This window comes from Cygnus olor, chromosome 1 (assembly GCF_009769625.2).
Source record: "Cygnus olor isolate bCygOlo1 chromosome 1, bCygOlo1.pri.v2, whole genome shotgun sequence".
NCBI lineage: Eukaryota > Metazoa > Chordata > Aves > Anseriformes > Anatidae > Cygnus > Cygnus olor.
In genome coordinates this window covers 77,821,761-77,840,739 of record NC_049169.1, presented here as the reverse complement: position 1 = coordinate 77,840,739, position 18,979 = coordinate 77,821,761, and the positions used below count along the sequence as shown (strand labels likewise).

At 37.5% G+C, this 18,979-nt stretch overlaps 1 protein-coding gene across 10 annotated transcripts in view; it reads left to right on the top strand.

Moving 5' to 3' along the window:
* The window catches only part of SOX5 (SRY-box transcription factor 5), a 645,390-nt gene that overhangs the window by 416,331 nt on the left and 210,080 nt on the right, over positions 1 to 18,979 (top strand). For all 10 annotated transcript variants that reach the window (XM_040565762.1, XM_040565757.1, XM_040565750.1 and 7 more), the window contains one exon: positions 3,368 to 3,578. In XM_040565762.1, coding sequence (XP_040421696.1) covers positions 3,368 to 3,578 — 211 coding nt within the window. The remainder of the gene's footprint in view (positions 1 to 3,367; positions 3,579 to 18,979) is intronic.

Here is an 18,979-nt window from a genome sequence, read left to right as displayed (position 1 = left end):
ATGATTAAACTCATGTACTTACTTTCAGAGGAGTTTGCTAAAAGTTTTTTAGCTTTTTATAACCATTGACATGAGTAAGTTTTATTTGGAAGTATCCTGTATTTTCTTTTTATATTGTTAAACTCCAGAACCACTGAAATTTCTTTTTTGTTTTCCTCAATAATGACGTAAGAAAGATCAAAATAAACCAGAAGCAAGTAAAGTGAAAGCCAAGATAATAGCTGAGCATTTCAGGTGGTTGTTCTGAATGACAATAAAAGGACCATGGACAAGTGGGGAAGGCATATTCTCGAGCTGATCTGCTGGAGTATATGTGTTGAACTCTCATCAATGCCACTAGCTGATGTGTGCACTCATCCACTGGTACGGAAAGGAGAGGATTCCTCTTAGACTGCAAATCACGCAATGAATGTGTGATTGCTACAGATCTTTTTGAATGAATAATTCACTGGTGTACCATAATTTAGCCCACTGAGATGTGATTGCAGCTGTTCCGCTACTGTATATGTGTTTTGATTAAGTGGAGTGTATGTTAAATCCCACAAGTGTATAAATAGCCCATGTATGTGATACGCAAACACCGCATACATGCACACATAACAAGAGCAGTCTAGAGAAACAATTTGTTTGGGGGATGACTGCTTAGATGTGTAGTAGACTATATGATTTATCTTTAAAAAACTGTGTAGAGCATTCCCTTTCCTTGTCCAGCTACAGAGTCTTCTTAGCTGTGGTACTATGTAAATGCTTTTAGCCAGAACTGTGGTATCAGGGCATCTCTCTCTTTTTAATGATTTCATCATTCCAAAACCTTTACAATGTAAGAAATTACTTCCTTAGTGCCTATTTTACAGGTAGAAAACTGAAATGCAGACACAAAGGTGACTTTTCCCATGGTTACAGAGAACATCTACAAGAACAAGGACTTGAGTGTCCAGAGCCTCGTCATCATGCTTTTTCTCACAGACTACTCTTCTGCCCTTTCCCTGTCATACTTTCTTTTCCCCAGAATTGGATGCAGAAAAAATTCAGGGATACTAGAAATATTGTGGGTTCCATTTCAATGTCAAGCAATTTGAGAGTTCAAAAATTACCTTGTATTACCTTACATATCCCTCCAATCCTTGTGTACGTAGATTTCTTTTCTTATAACAATCTTGTTATATACACAGAATATATTTGTATATGTAAAAACACTTGCCTGCACAAAAAATGCATGTGGAGACAGTGATGATTCCTGAGGTTTAGGCAGCTGTTGCAAGTCCTTTGTGTTTGTGTCCAAAATGTGACATACACAGAAACATGAGAGAGTGTCTTTGGGGTCCATTTTGGAATAAAAACAAGGAACTAGTGCCTGATAAAATTAGGAAGGATATTGTTTCTATAAATAATTTATGATATAGGTAGGTCTAAGAACTAAGGATGGCATTTGGCTTATCTGTCTTTGAAGTATGAACAAGAAAGCAGCTTTCAGGATATTTCCTCTTGGCGTTGTCTGTAGGAAAAAAAATTACCACTTGGTGACAATAGGTTTGAATGTTTGATAAAATCTGAACTGATGCTGAAGTTCATTACCTAGCTCATCTAGATCAGCATAAAAAACTTAGTTTTCTCAGGTGTGTACGTGTGAAAAAAAATGCATTCAGCTCCAACTGACTTTTGAAGTTGAGCATTAACAACTAGTAATTTTCCAAGTGCACGACAAAAACTGAGGGAGTTTCAAGAACATAAAGGAGTGTATCTGTTGACTAAAGTTGGAAAATGTTTTTAGGCCCTGGTCAAAAGCTCACTGACGTCAGTAGAAAGTCTCTCATTAACATCACTGGGTTTGGCTTTTGGGGCATATGATGGCCCAGATTGTAATCTCAGTTAAATCCGATTCTGTTAGGAAATTCATTCACTAGTATAACACATTCAAGCTGCTCAAAAATGTTTGCACTAAAAGTTTTCTTAACCAACAGCAGTCTTTTTGCCAAAATGAAGTAATCTGTGAAAACAAATACATTCTTAACTTCATATCTTCCATGTTCCTTTATTCAAATTTTGTTGAGATAGCTCCTAGCAATTAATTTTCTACTGAGGAAAAGATATATTTTTTTTGCTGAAGCGTTGGGGTTTAGGAAAACCTTAAAAATTATTCAAGAACAAGAGATAAAAGTATTACCAAAAAATCACTGAAAATGGATCGTGTCTCCCTTTCATAAAATAAAAACACTTTAAAAATTAGTAAGATTTTTTCAACCAAGTCTGTAACGCAGATCAGAAGATGGTCCAGTGACTTTTGTAGAAATAATATTAATTAAACATCTGGAATACAAAAATGTAATGCATCAGTATTATCAAAAAGAAAAAAATACAAGTCTGGAGAATCTGATAAAAATTGTTAATGTTTGCCACGGTATATTATGCAATGCGTGTACTCTTTTTTTGGAGTCATTGGCCTAAGTTTTGCAAGGTATAGATGGTGTACATTAGCAGAGAAAAAAAAGAAAGTGTTTCAGAGATTTGTACAGAAGGATATCGGAGATAAAAGGTGAAAGGAATATGTGCAGAGAACATTGCTTTATGTTGGAGGAGGCGTGGAGGAGAAGGCTCTCACATTAATGAAGGTGAGTTTGAAGATGCTGGAACCAGTTTTGGTTTCCATTAAAATTAATGAGTAGACCTCTGTGGAGTGTCACGTGAGGACGGTTGTGTGTATATTCCAGGAAGTCATAGAGTTTTGTCACTGTGCTGCCAATGAAAGTCATTAGGACCACCTTTGTGAAAAATACTGTCTCTACAAGAAATGAAGGTGTAAGATGGAAAAGTGGAATAGAAAGAGAATTAGAAGACGGAAAACTATTGCTTCATCCCTTAAAGATGGAAGAACTGCTTGAACTGTGTGTTAAAATAAATCATATGACGAAGGGCATTTAATATTTGATTACTATTTCATTTCTTATAGCAACTAGCCATCATGGCATTAAGTACTTTATAAAGTCAGGAAATTAATAGTCCTTGTAAAAATTGAAGATATTTTTGCAAAGAAAGTTTTAAAAGAGCAAACAATTAAAGGTAATCAATATCATTGTTATTAGGAAACCTATGAGTACAACACTTCTTCTCAATTAGGGAAAAACTGTATTTTATGTTTCTCTCTTGCAAGCTGATCTTTGTTCACTTCAGCCTGTAATCTTGGTTTATGCTTTATGGATAGCCTTTGTTCTGGGTGTTTTTGAAGCATTGCATGCCTTTTTAAAGGTTTCAACAGAAGAACAAACAGCAATGAACTCAAAGAACAAAGGATTTTTCTTTCTTTCCATCTTTTTTTTTTCTAACTTCTTTAAGAAAAGAAAGGTTTCAGCTCATTTTTCTCTTCTTTCAGGAAGTTGATGGCAATAAAGTGATGTCTTCATTTGCCCCGCACAACTCATCTACCTCACCCTTGAAGACAGAAGAAGGTGGGCGTCAGAGTGGAGAGTCATTGTCCAGCACAGCCCTGGGAACCCCTGAAAGGCGCAAAGGGAGCCTAGCAGATGTTGTAGACACCCTTAAGCAAAGAAAAATGGAAGAGCTCATCAAAAACGAGCCAGAAGGTAAGGAAAATGGCCAAACTTTTCCGTTTCGTTTTCTTTTCTCCAGTTTCTTTGGATATGTGTACTTTTTAATCTTCCCATTTTCTGCTCCATTTGCTTTTTCTTGCTAGCAAAATTGAAGTAAAGAACTCATAGTCTTGTCTACATTATAGGTAAATTTTAACAATATCCCATCACAGTTAACATATTTAGCTCTTCCCAAATGAGAGCCTTTGTCTGACATACGGTCTTCTTGTCACAGTTACAATAGACACATCATCATGTTAACCCCCTCAATATGGTATAATGAACATTGTAGTTTTAACAGCCTGGGGATCATTTACACCACTCCCTACCCCACCATTTTTAGAGCAAAAAGCAGGGTTATCAGCAAAGTAATTTTTTTTCTGAAATCTTGTGAAAAGTAGACATGCCATTATTTGAAAGGTAAGCAGTTAAATGTGGAATTTCTGAAAGCTTTTGGATGGAGCATGTCTTATCATGTCATTCTTTATTTACCTGTAGTGCAGGGTACAATACAAACAAACAAGAGTACAGGCTTTCTCTGCATTGTGTGTAGCCAGCAAGTTTCAGCCCAGGCATATAGGAAACATCTCTGGAGAATCAGGTTTTTTTGGGACTCTATGTCCAGTCAGTGATGATGCAATTTGTGCTCTGTGGACTAAGACCAAACATCTCATCCCTGAGAAGCCACAGAACAACTTTAAGTAAGATTTTCAGTTCCCATCTTTTTGGGGTAGAGTCAACCCCCTGACTGGAAGGTGTAGTTTTCACTGTATTCTCCATAGGTATCCAGCATATATATTTACAACTAGATTTCCAGGAGCCTGTAGGCCAGTTGGTGTTGCATGAACTCACTGAGACTTATTCCCAAATGCACAGTAATAGCACTATGTTTTCATTTACACTTGCCTATCCTGTTGTAGAAATTAATTTCAAATGTTTGAAAGCATGGCCTTCAAAGCCACCTCAGTGTTTAAGCATGAATTGACAGCACCTACAAGAAAAATTTATGACAACCTGCATACTGGAATGAAAATATGGATGCAAGCACAGTCACACTGTCACATACATGAACATGACAGGATTGTGAATTAATCTTCTCTTCTTGCCTGGAACATGCTGTAAGGGTCTGCTGGGAAAAAAATTCTTTGCCTCAGCATTTTTTGGAATATTACATATAATCACAGCATTTCATTTAGAGTTTACATTGACTTAATGGCCAGTGCTATGACCTACCTTGTGCCTTTGAATGGAAAAGTTCTTTCCTGAGTATGGGGAGGGAGGGTGGAAGGAGACCAGATTTCTGAGTGGAAAGAGCAGGGGCTTCTGTGCAGTGTATAAATACTGTGTTGACTATGAGGTTGTACCATCTGCACAGACTTCATTGAGGAAAGGCCACAGATAGCCATGAGAATGGTTACAGAGCCTGTGCATTATCTCAGCTCTACTAAAATGACAATATACAGCACAAACAAAAGATCTACAGCTTTGTGAAGAGATTGGAAGAGAGGGGAGGGGGAGAAACTGAATGTTGGGCTTTGCAAATGCATGCACCAGAAAATCTTTTCTTTCCTCTAGCCATTGTTCTATTGTCTTTCAAAGGCCATTAAAATGAACAGCAGGTTGTGATGAAAATTTCATTAAGCCCTAGTTAAATCATTATGAGGGTGCCATATTCATGTCTGCTTACTCCCCATCCAGGAAAAAAAATGAATAGAAAACGTTGGTTTTTTTCCCTTTCTCCTTAAAAGCGAACTAACAAAAGTTCAGAAGTTAGAAGAGAATGGGAAACAGGACATGAAACAAAAGGAGGCCAGTTAGGTGAGCTGGCTAGGAAGAAAATTAGACTTGCATAAGAGCATTGAAAGGTGTTGAGGGACAAATACATCATTTTGACAAGTCTCCCTCCCCCTTCCCTTCAGCCAACATGGTTGTTTTTAGAGTGGCTAATTAAAAAATATATATTTCTGGGTGCAGATGGCAAGACTGTTCTTAGAGATCCTCCACAGATTCGAGCCTCTTGCTGTAAAAGAGTCTCTTGCCCTAAAATCATGCTTGTAGTAGTACATACTTGTTCATACTTGTAATACTACTACAAGCATGATTTTTCAGTTTCAACTACAGTAGAAAATCTACATATCGTCATGGCTTCTTCATGTAGTGCTGAAGTACAGAAGTCAGTCACCACTGGTTACTGGTCAGGTAATTAGCATATTAATGACTTTCCTTGTGAATAAGAAAAGTTACCAGTGAAAATCTTTAGTAGTACATGTAGATAAGAATTCAACAATGCGTGATCACTGTGTATTTCAGTAATTTTTAGCCTTTCTTGTTTGTGGAGCTGTGTAGGGTAAAACCAAGAATCTTGTTTAAGCTTTGCTGTATTATGTCAACAACAATGATATAATACTTTATTTCTCTTTGGGAAGAAAGGGGAACATTTGCACCAGTAACTGAGATTTAATTAATCAATTTCCCATGAATCTTTTGAAGACCAAATATGAGCCAGATTCCCATTTCTCTATGTACTCACAAGTTTATATATTATTTAACTTGTACAATGGCCTGTGTTTGCTCTGTTTTTATTGTTTGAAATTGCCTTCTGAATTACTGTGGGAAATGTGCTTTTGAAGCATTCTTTCAAATGGCCCGTTTCTTCAAAATGGAAAAAAAAGAAATGTTGGTTAGACAACTTTAGGTCTTGATCCAAACCTCCTACCAGTCCGTGAAAGACTTCTCTTTTCTTAAATGGCTTTTGAGGACAAATGAGATATTCCAAAATATTGATACAGGTCTGACTGTTTTAAGAAAGTTTATTAACATAAGGCAAATGGTTTTCTTAAATTATGTTTGTCAGAAAGTAAGTTAGTACTTAGTAAATTTCATCAATAAATTACATCAACTTTTACAGTGTTGTGAAACTTACTGCTCAGTGTGCATGAACGCACATGTGTGTATGCATCTATTTGAATATATACATGTGCCCACACATGCATTGACAAGGGAAGTATCTCTGTTCATATAAGTGACTTCTGTGTTGCTTTGTTGTACATATGCCCTTGGTTATAATGTTCCCTATAGGAAGCCATACTACCTACTAATTCCTAAGAACTTTCCAAAAGCTTGTCACTTCCTTTTCTTCCTTGCATATGTGTTTGGTTTTGATTTTCATGGGGTTTTATACTTCGCTCTTAAGCCCCATGCTCTTTTTTTTTTTTTTTCCTGTAAACTTGCCATTTTACTTTTGCTTTATGAAAGTATGTGATTGACAATGAGTCATACTGACACAGAGGCATGGAGTGTTACAGTGAACCTAAAACTTGCGGAATTTTACTCATTGCTAATACAGTGTTCATTTTTCTTCTCTCAAATTCTGCAGAAAATCCTTATATGCAGCTTTAGTATTTAGGCCCCCAAAGGCATGAACCTATTACTGAAGTCACACAATGTTATCTTAAATGAAACATTCTGTCCTTTCTAACTTGAACTTCAGAAGAGGAGTCAGTCCCCTTTTATTCCTGGTATACAATAATGAAGATAATGGAGTGGGTTTGGAGAAGCCTTATATACTGTGACAGACCTCAAGCCCTTGCCCTGAGGGTCGTCTGCCGACCATGGGATTCCTTTTGCAGCTAAAATCATTAGGCGAATGAGATACAGGCATGTTTTTCTTCTGTTTTCTTAGGGCATCAGAGGATGGCAGAGACTCTCTGTCTGTCTGTTCTCTTCATTTGTAGAAATGAAATGGAAATCTCTTTGAAGTCACTGGGCTTGACACAAGTTCATGAAAGCAAAGACCAAAGCAGCCACTTAGCTTTTTCTTGCACTATTAATGGGATTGGATTGCTGTATTTTAATTTATGGTCTGTGCTTGTGGAAAATTAAATCTCTGAAATCTGTGTAGCCTTTGCTCTAAGCGTGTGGCTTGGCTCCTGGAAAAAAAAACAGGCAAACAAGTAAACTCTCTCCTATTTTTAGCTCACTGGCTCTTTACATCTCCTAAATTTTAATTAAGAATCAATCTTCTTCTTCAGTTCTGTTCAAAATGTTTTCAACAGGTTATGTATCTGTGACTTTGTGTTTAAAACAGCTGTACTGTGTATTTTGAGGCCAGATCTATATTATTGTACAGAATATGTAGGAATTCTTGATAAAAGGGATTATACGGACATCTGCCTGACCACAGAGGCTGTGTGTATGTGTGCACACATGTATGCATTCATTCATCTGCATGGCTCATTCTTCTTTAATAAGAATCTCTGACACTCAATTCTTTTTTGTTCTTGTTCTGTAAATACATATACACAGACATACATATAAAGTGTATATTTATAAGTAAATATTTATATAAATATGCACACACAAGAATTATGTATATTTAGTGTTTAGTATTGTTCCTACTCCAGAGTTTCCATCTGCTAGTCCTTAGGTCTTCTGAGCAGGAACAATTAATCTCAAGTGTTCAGAAAGCAGATAGTGTATATTGAAGCAGGGCTTCAACAGGCAATGTGAATACTAGATCCTCATCTATAATAGTATACTGCAATACTGTAAGTAATTATTTTGTCGGAAAGAAAGTGATGAGAAAGGCATCTTGGGCATGATTTTTGTCTTCTGAACATCCCCCAAAGGCTATTTGTGTTTGATGTTTAGGTTTACATTATAAATCACAACACCTGTTCCTGTGGTAATTTAAATGGCTGTTGTTTAAGCAGTTCTGTAGTCTATAAAAGTGTACCATGTTGAATTCAGGCTCTCTAGTTGAAATAAGATCCCAGAATATCTCCTAATATTATCAAACTTTTAATCACCGTATCTTTTAAAGAAATCAAGAGGTCTCCTTCTTCTTAAGCTGTAAATTCCGGAGCATACCATTAATGGGCACAAGAGAGTCCTTTGAAATGCAGACTCTCATTTTTAAATTATGTCTGATGAGATGGGAAGACATAAAGTGAACAGATCCAGGGGAAAACCCTAAGGGTACTCTGATTGGTTGAGGTTTGAATTTCTTTTATTTGGTGCTGCACTGTCCCTTTGACAAAATACACGTTGAAGAGGCTTTGTAATGCTGTTCTACTGAAGGACAAACAAGGATACTTTTCAGCTGAGTACTTTTAAGTTTTGTTCATACACTCCTGCTGCTGTAGAAGGATGCTTCAAGTGCATCCATTGTGGTTCCATGTTCATCTATGCAGTCTGTCACAAGAAAATGTGTCTTGTAGAGCGTGCCAACATTAAACTTCCATGCACTTCTTTCAGAGACTGCCATATGGAAATGTGCGTTCATATACTGCTGATTAAAGAAAAAAAGATGATGAAGTTTGTAAAATAGGCCTATGCAAAGAAAAGGCACTCTTAAATGCTGTGGTGGCTTAAAGTTTTATTAACAAGTGCTTTAACTCTGGAACAGAGGTAGCCTAGCTTGAAGTCCTGCCAGCTCTTACTTGTTCAAAGTGAAGTTGGTTCATTTGTCACCTTCAGTTTTTAAGTGTTTTCCTTCCTAATAGTTGAGCCTGATAGTCATGGCTTATTTCTATGGATGTTTTCAAAATTTGCTTAGATTCCCTTCCAAGTCTCTCATGCTTACATCCTCAAAGGTTTGTAGCTTTCGGATTTTTCTTTTCTCTTTTGATAAAGGCATCTGAGATGCTGATACAGCATCTTAAATATAGAAGAAAGCATTATAGTCAAGCGAGATGCAGGAAACTTGTGCTTTTGGAGTGAAGATGTAGTCCCTCTCCCTGTTCCTGTTTTAGAATGAAAGTCTTCTCTATTCTTCGTAATTCGTAATTCTCTATTCTTCGTAAGTCTTCGTAATTAAAATTTCCTTTCAGGGTGCATTCAATCCATAATATTGGACAGGAAGTAGCCAAAGCTAAATGCTTGCTCTCTCACTTCCCAAATTTTATATTGCAGCATATAAGTGGTTCACCAAAACCAAAATAATGATTTGGGCTCCTGTCTGCCCCTAACTCCCCCAGATAGGCGGACTCTTCAATAGTCGTCATTCATTTCAGTAGGTGTTTTCAAAGCTTGCTACCACTTTTCATTTTGATTTACCTGTTGCACCCAGTGTATTCCAGTTAGATCAGCCTGCAGTCTGGCTTTTTTTTTTCCTCTCTGATTTATTTTATTATTTTTTTTTAATTCTGGAAAAGCCATTAACTTTCTGAGCTTCATTTCAGCCCATGGATCGCTGCTGGAGAAACCTCTGACCCAGATGGGTAATATACAAATATACATGAGGGATTGTGCCAACTCTTTCTGCACGCTTCTGTGCCACAGCTTTTGGGGATGTCATTTATTTAAGAGTGAAGAGCGAGCCACCTGTTTCTCAGGCCTCTTGTCCCTCATATTAAGGGTTCAAGCCCTTGCTGAATAGTAACATCTTAATCTGGGCAACATGCACAGCATTTAGCAGAAACCTATTTGTTGAGCTAGCAGGGTTTGTAGGATTTTTTTTTTCTCTCTCTTACCCCCGAGGCGCTTGTCATGACCGTGCATATTAAAATTAATCAGACCTCCCAGGCTTGTGAGACTGTGTGGTTTAACATGAAGAAGTGGATCTTGAGTGCTTGCCGTAATTAAATAGGCCTGCTTGGTTTTGTTCTAGTGGATACTTGGTCTTTTTTTTTAATAAGAGCTGCTCATGGAGGAGGCACGGCCAGCACTAGAGGTAGTGGAGAGCTCACTTCAAAGTTCTCCCCACCACCTGCGCCCAGAGGATGGAGACCTGAAGGGCTCCCCGTGTGCTTTCTTAATAGTGCAATTTGTGACAAGAGAGTAGAAGGGGAAGGGGAAAATATGGCCAAATGAGTGAGAGAGCGATCAGGGAGGGAGAGGCTAGGAGCTGGGACGAACATGTGGATTGGCTTTTTGAAGTTGATTAAGATGACCTGTCATACGGGCTACTTAGCTTCAGATCTCAGTCTGTGCCGTCAGCTATTCACAAGGCTGTCTTGCGTCTTCTGTTTACCAGAAGCAAGGGAAAGCCTCTAGTATGGCAAGGAGCAACATTTGCAGCAACTCCCACTTGCTTGTTTTGCTAATGAAGTAGCCTTGTAAAAACACTCTGAAGTTTGAAGCCCTTGGTTACTTTTATTAGTTATGTGTCTGTTTAACATCAGCATTTTTAAGGTGGTTTGAGTGTTGCCACTTTTGCAGGAATATATACATCTCCCACACTGTAAATAAGCTGTACTGGGAAGACAGAACTCCATTCATAATAATTTCTTCTCCTACAGTTCATTGTATTGTGGTTTCTGTATTGCCTCAGGAGAAAACATGCTGTATGTGTGTGATTTCTTTACTGTAATGCATAAACTCAGAAAGCATTCAGACTAAAGGAGAGTTGGAGGGAAAAAAACCCTAAAACCTGTTATATAGTAATGAAGGGCTGATACCATTTAGCAATTCAACAAGTTAATTTTAGCCAAAAATTGTAGAAAATTTGGAACAGTCAACATTTTTAGACAAAATGTTTCATTGGAAATGGTATTTTTTTGTTATTAAATGTTTAAGATGATTAATCTGAAAGAGAAATGAAAACATTTCAGTTAGGATTAAATAAAACATTTTGGGTCAGGTGGAAACAGCTTTTCCCCTGCCTTGGTTTGGCAGCTGAAATGAAAAAAATAATAAGAAAAAAAAAAACAACCACCAACTAAATGAAAATGACTTTCAAAACCTGGAAGGGTTTGGGTATGGTTTTGTATCTAATGACCTGAGGAGGACAAATGAGCAGTTGTTATAAAAACATATATGTATCTGAATGTTATACATTATGGTTTTGAGGATAAACTGCAATATTTTAGTCAGAAAGGCTTTCAAAATTTGATTTCCTCCAAATGTGCAAATTTCTGTCTTCTGAAGCCTCAGTCAGAAAAGTTTTGCAGCACCTAAGGCATTTTACTTTGAAACAGATTTTGGGAGTTTGTCATACTTCATATGCTAGACATAACTTGGCATGCCTTTACAGCGGGAATCTATGGGTGTATTCCAGAGGGCCTAGAAGTCTGCAGTCATTACACCCCCCAGAATTTGATTTTGCTTTCTATTAAAACTCTTGCAATCCAGTACACAAGCAAAAAGCAACCCTTTATTTATCTATTTCCAAAACAGTTCAAATTGCTGAAGTAAAACCCAGCAGGTAGAATGATACTCCATTGATTTAAAAATTTATTGCACGTCTGTGCACTAACTCATTGCCATCTTTCTCTTTTTTGAAGTATTATTTTTATTCCTATTTTATTTTTCGTTTCAAGTCTTGGCACAACCCAAATGTAAAGAACCGTATTGACACTGCCAAGCATCTGTCTGGTGCTTGACAGCATCATAGAAACCCTTCCACTGTTTCATCTAGGTTGCTATTGGTTATTTAACAACACAATGCAAACTGTGCAGTGTGGGTGTAGATGAAATGGAAAGAAAGGTTGAGGTGGGGGGAAGGAGCCCTGTACAAGTAAATACGTCTTTCATCATATCTTTTGTTTGGTCTGTTTGCTGTGTGCTATTCTGTAGTCGACAGAAGTTGTTTGACAGGTCTGCAAAAGGGTAAGAAACCTTTTCTGAAACTTTTATTCTTCTGCATTTGTCTCAGCACAGAAAGTTTTCTGCTTTTGTTTTTCTTGCATTGCTTTGTTGCCACCTGTCTATTGTTGAAGGATTTTTCTACGCTGATGTGACGTAAGTTGAGACTTGTGAAACACTACTTACTGAGTGCTGATCTTGTACAGGTGAAGTGGACGTTTAGAGAGCTTATGAAAGGTTTACTGTGGCACTCTTTGGGGCAACAGAGTCCTTTCAAGCTCGCATTTTATTTATTTATTTAGTCAGGGGATGAAGGTGAAAAGGAAAGGAACAAAAAAAATTCAGTCTGTGCTTTCTACTGAAGAATGCCCTGTTAGCACTTGCGCAACTCTGAAATGTTTAGCCTTGATTTAATTCATATTTAAGATCTCTCCTCCCAGCACGTTAATATAATGTCAATGTAGAATGCATTGCATGATGTAATTACTGAAGAGAGCAGTAGTTGGGAAAACAGACGGTAATTGAACACATGGCTGTTTATTACAACAGGACAGTGCTCCTACGCTGGTATTTAGGGCATTAATAGGGAAGAATTGATTTGTTGTTTTAAGATGAATTCAATCACTGTTGCTTGGGCCTTTGTTTGTTCAGGCCGAGTTATGCTTTGTTTGTGTTATGTGCCCAAGAGGTTTACACACCAAAGCATGGCATTAGTCATGCCGAGGGCTTGGGAGCAGAGAGCCATTTAACTGAACAAAGGACATTTTTCTTTTTGGCTCTGTTTATCTTCCTCTCTGGTTTTGTTACCCTCTAATCTATCTCTATCTCTCACTCCCTTTTTCTCCCCCAGCTTCCCACCCCAAACATTTCTGATTGATGTAGAGGTCCTCCTGCTTTCTTCCTCCCCCCTCCTCTTCACGCACCCTCCCCAGGAAAAAAGGGGCCCTGATGGACGGGTGGCAGCATGGGGTTGTGGCACCACGCACATGGGAAAGGTTGTTCCCAACTTTGTGCAAGAAAGAATTGGTGCGTGTAGGGGGAAGCATTCAACTTTCAGGAAAATGATTAATTTCAAAGCAAACAGAATGGGAATTAGATGTACCCCTGCATGTCTCAGCCCTGATGTTTGGGCAGGAGGGAAGGCGCGCACCTTGTGTCACTCTTGCTGGATTCCTCTTCAGCTTGAGTCCATGCAGGCCACATCCTGCAACTTAACGAGTCTGCTGCCCTTTTCTCCTTTTTACCGATGTGAGGCAGAGACAGGAAGAGAGAGCCACATGACTGCAGTTGAATTCATGGTCTCCCCGTTGCAAGCTTTATGGTTTGTATTTTAGGCTCATTGTTCTTGAGAGGAATCTCACCTTGATTTACTTCTGAGTGCAGGAGTGTTAAAAGACACCACAGAACATGGTGGTCCAAATTCTGCTCTCAAATGTAAGTTCACAAATCCTGCTGAATACAGCCAAAGCTTGAAGAAGGCAACATTTGACCGAATACAGGATTTGTAAAGAACCCAGCATGAATTGGTCTTGTATCCCTAAACAGGCAGGGATCTTGCCAGTTTCCAGAAACAGAGACCTGATGAAAGGTAACAACAACGAAGTCTGTGCAGTCATTAATTGCTAGAAACTTACATTTCTTAGATGGTAATATATTTGAATCTAAGTAATATAGTGCATGATGAATTAGCACCCAGCCTTGCCTTTTGGAGGTATGTAAAGTACTAGCTTACACAGACTGAGGAAGGAGAGCCACAGATCTTTGACAGGGAAAGCCAGATTCTCACTGTTCAGTAGAAATAGCAATTCAGCACACATATACATACGCTGCAAGACACAGGGAAGGACATGAACCTCAGTTGTTGATTTGAGCTTATTAGCCATGGTTAACTAAATTATTGAATCTCTGAAAACATTAATAGAAGCACAGGAGCTGACATCTAGAAGAAGATCTGAAATTCAGCAGAGTTTTAATCCATGCCTGTAATCATAGGCAATTGGTTGTGTGCAGGACATGCTACTTGGTCATTATACACAAATCTTTTATAAATATCTAGGAAGCATAATTGCAAATGTCCAGCCCACATGCACAAGGGGAAATTTCCTTTCCACCTCAAAAAAAAAAAAGTTATTTCTTTGCAAGAATAATGATCACAGCTAAAGGTTTATATAGCCCTGAAGTTACTACTATTGGAGTCCAAGTAGTTTATCAGAAAGGAAAATGTCTCTCCCAACTTGGAAGTGGTTATCCAAGTGTCCTGTTTTTGCAGCATAGTTTGGAATGCTGCATTAGTTTTGTGCTGTAGATTAGGCCACGCAATCTCATGGTAAATAGATATTCTAGAGACAAAGATTACATGGAAGAAGAAAAAGCCTCTCAGTATTGTATGCATCCTTGATCTTTTTTTGCTAAATCTTTTTTTTTTCCTGTTTTGCCCACAACACATATCCCATTTCAGTAACTGAGCATCTTATCTCCCACAGAGTCAGGCATGAGGAAAAAAACAAAAAAAAAAAACAAACAAAAAAAAAAGAAAGAAAAAGGAAAAAAGTCAACAACTAAGCAGAAAAACTGTTTCAGCTCTAGTCATTACTGTGTATTCACGCAAATCGTATAAGATCACTGTCTTGTTGCAAAGTGTAAAGCCAGTTAATGTATTTTTGCTGAGATGTCTATACACTAGACTTAAATAAAGCAATGTATTTCCAAATAGTTTCTTTTCCTTCTGTGTGAAATTAATATATGAAGATGAAACTAGAGGACAGCAGTCTTTTGCTAATGATTTTCAGCTGCAACAATTCTGGATTCCACACTGAGCTCATGTACAGCCTTAATCAGCAATGCTGTTTAACTAAATATGGAGACATTTCACTGAAGATTATTTTATTTTAGGTCTTTTTTATGCATTTCCTCTTGCTGTGTCATCTAATTGATTCACAGCTCCTGTGAAGCTTTGGGGTATGGGATGTACATCCAGGCAAAATTCATTCTCCTATTACAAGTTTGGCCAAGTCAATCCTATCTGAATTCAGAGGAATTAAGAAAACATCACTGGGAGTCATTTTGTAGCTAACCATAAAATTTTCAGACGAATAACACACATGATGTGGGGTATTAGGTTATAACCTGTTCTTTCTGGTGAAAAACAATGTAGCTCTTTTGAGATGCTGGTCATGTTATTACATTATCATTTTTTACCAGTATTTTGTTGTTAGATCAGTTACTGAAAAGGGAAACAATGCACAGTGTTACACATTTTAAATTATTGGGGCCTACAGAAGACAAAAAGACAACAAAATTAGAGGCGCTTCCTTACATTGTCAGACTGCAAAATGTTCCCAGTTTTTCTAATGTAAACTCTTTTTGTTGGATGTTGGTGTGGTCCTGGCCTTATGCCTTAAATATAGCATGGAGTAAACTGCCATTAAAGTGCTCAAGAGAGAGTTCAGTTGCCAGTCCCATTTCATCGTTGGTTTCTCACATGCCTCTGGTGACAATTGATCTGCTTATATGGGGCATTATAAAGGTTTGCCAGAAAACAGACTAAACCTACCAATCACCATAGTCCTAAGTATTATCAGGAGCAAATGAGTTGCAGTATATGGCCATTTTTAACTCATCTGCTTCGGCTTTTTTAGGAGACATAAATACAAGTGAAAAAGCAGTAAGAGGAGAAGAATGAAGACGTCTTCTGCATTTGCTTAAACAGGCACCAGTGTGGGAAAAAGAAAGGGGGAAGCAGGCATGCATTTTTTTTAAGCTTTTCAGTATAACTCTTTAAGGGATGTTTAAGATGTGCGGTAGTCTTCAGGCCTTATCTCTTCCTTAGAATTCACACTTGAAATCTGATTAATCTTGGGACAGTGGAAATACTAGTGCAGATTTGTTTGTTTGATTGATTGATTCCTACTTTTCTTTTCTTTTCTTTCTCTTTTTTTTTTTTCAAAAATCTTGTTCCTGCTAGAAGAGGACATTAGGATTGTTTAGGCAATCCCAGGTAGCCTTCCTCACAGGCTGAATCCATTCCATATAGCTGTCAGTTCTTTAGCTTAATACTGGGTCTTAGTGTATTAATTCAAGGCTTTCAGTGATCTAGGACACAACATGTGCCAGGAGTAGGAACTAAAATTAGAGGCAGACTTTTGGCTGTGAGAGCTGCTTGAGGCTACTTGGGGTGAAAGAGGAAGGAAGAGGCCTGATGTCAGTCACTGACCAAGGACTGCACGATGTCCAAAGCATCCTTACAGATACTGGTGGGGGTTTTTGTGTTTTTTTTTTTTTTTTTTTTTCACAACATGCACTGAAGTGGAAGACCCTTCCTTTTTCTCCTCATCTCACTCACCGATACAGCAGTTGGTGGTTCATTTCACACACGTACTCCTTGTTGAGAGCTCTAATAGTTTGCTTGTTACAGCAAAGTCCAGTTCTCGATATACTGGGATTGTGATTTTTTTTTTCCTACTGTAACAGAGGAATGAAAACAAACTGTAACTAATCTGTGATAACGTGCATTAAAATAAAAGTGAAAACATTATGAAATAAATTGAAATCCTTACAAAGGATTCTAGGTTTCCATTCACAGAAAACAGCTCTTGATGATATAATGTAATGGCAACAGGAAAATTGCTTCATCGTCCTTCACTTCAGTGAGTACATATTGTTGTGTAAAATTTTATGTTCCTGGTGGTATGCAAGAATCATTCCCCTGTAAATTTTTTTCTGCAAATGTCTATAAATGGAGAAGAATTAGGCATTACTGTTTGGTTATGTAGATTGTCTTGTGATCTCTTCTTGTTTACTTCATTTAAACTGTCAAAACTGTTCTTGCCGTGTAGAAATAATGACCACATTACTTCATGAATATGAGAATACAAGGTTGTTTTAAATTGCTGTGATGCTTGTTCCTCCTTTATGGTCATTTCAGGACATCCAAAACATGTTCTTTGTGAAAAGATAAATATTCAGAAACACAAATCCATAGACATTTAATCTTTACTAAAAGATCTTCAATCTTTACCTTATCCTGCCTTATTTCTTTCTAATAAAGTCATAAGGTTGTACTTTGGCATTGGTGTGGGATTCACATGAACATAAGCAGGGACTGACCCTTGGTCTAAATAAGATACATAGAGGCCATTCTGTGGTACGAGAACTTTGCCTTATATTCAAACACAAAAAGATTTATAAGTTTTTATTGTTAGCAAAAGAAATTCTCCTTGGAAATTTGTACTGTGAATCTAAACTCTGATATTTTGCTCCTATTCATGTGCAGCACTTTCTTTGATGACTGTTGGAGTTCTGATCTCACAGGGAGAGGAGAATATTGGAGTTGAGATTTCTTGTACAGAGCTTAGAGGATAATATTGTGTTTAGTTTGTTTCACTAGATGCAAGCTAATCAGAGAATAATTAACAGTCAAAATGCCAAGGTCCTTATTCATGTAAAGGATCTGGTATTGAAGTCCTCAATAAAGTAACACTCACACTGAATTCAATGAGACTTTAAACTGAACAAATGCTTCAAGATTTGTCCCCAGCTAGTTTCCCCGGTCAGTTTTTAATGAGCATCCCATAAAGGTATTTAACAATTGTACTGGCTTTGATTTTTCAAGGTTTTGGAGAAAATTGCATTCTCAGGTGGTGAAAAAAAATGTTGAAACAAAAAGAGCACATTTTTCTGTCATGATGTCTATCATACTGTAAGCAAATTCAAAGACTGTCTCACCTCATGCTTACTGATAGGCAGTACATTAAGGATGTTATAAAGAGCATTGTACAGAAATTGCCAGAAGGAAGAATGAAAGCTGGTAGACAAATGTATTTTAGACCTCATCTTAAATTATTGTGATTGAGATAAAATTTAGATAGAAAGATAGTTATAGATGCCAGTATTTTTTTGTTTGTTTTATAAATGAAAGGGAAAAAATGCTACTGCAAAGATCACCATACAGAGCCTGGTGTTTAAATGCCATGATTTTGTGTCAGAAGCAGCAGCTAGTGTATCTGGATCCATCCTTTGCCTTGCTTTCCTCGGTTGTCACTGAGAGCTCCCAGGCTGAGACAGATGGCTGCTGGTTTAGTTGTGTGCGTGGGAGACAGGAACTTCCACATGTGATTTTTTACCATTTGGTAGTAATTAGTTTGTTGTATAAATTAACATTAACTGAACCATTCTTCAGGCATTGTTTGTAATTATCTTCTTTGAGCCTCTGAGTTGTGTAAAGAAATAAAAAGCGGAGAAGAAACTGCTTCTTATTTTGTACAGGGAAAGGACTCTATCATTAAGCAGAACAGAACAGCAATTATCATCGCATTCCCAGTAGACTGAAACTTTGAAAAACCCCTAAAAAGGCAAAAATACTTTTTCTGTAAATATTAATGGAATTGAATGATTTAGAAATGCAGATAGATTTTATAAATTTTACAAGAATGAAGTATGAATGAAAACAAGGGTGATCATACCTTCCTGACATCACCATCATCATTAATATTACTGCTACAACTCCTATCACCGCTACTACCTTATTTGGTGTTTGTTTGAGAGTAGAGGGTTTCTTTATTTTTCAAATATACATTCTTTCAATTTTATTCCATTTTTTCCACCTTTGAGATGTTTCCTGTTGTGTGATTTTTTTTTTTTATTATTTTTTTTTTTTGTGGTAAACAGTAAGGTTCTTGTGTCTGCATATTCGACAGCGAGCTATCATTAGTGATGGTTTTCTTGGGGGATTTCTGCCACTTCCAACCACCAGCCAAATTGGAATTGTCAGGAGAACAGCCTCTCGCATGTTACTTGGCAGTTCTGTTTCCAGACTTGGCCAGTGTCCAGAGATGCAGAGGTTCATGGATGTGAAAAATAACAGGCAAAAT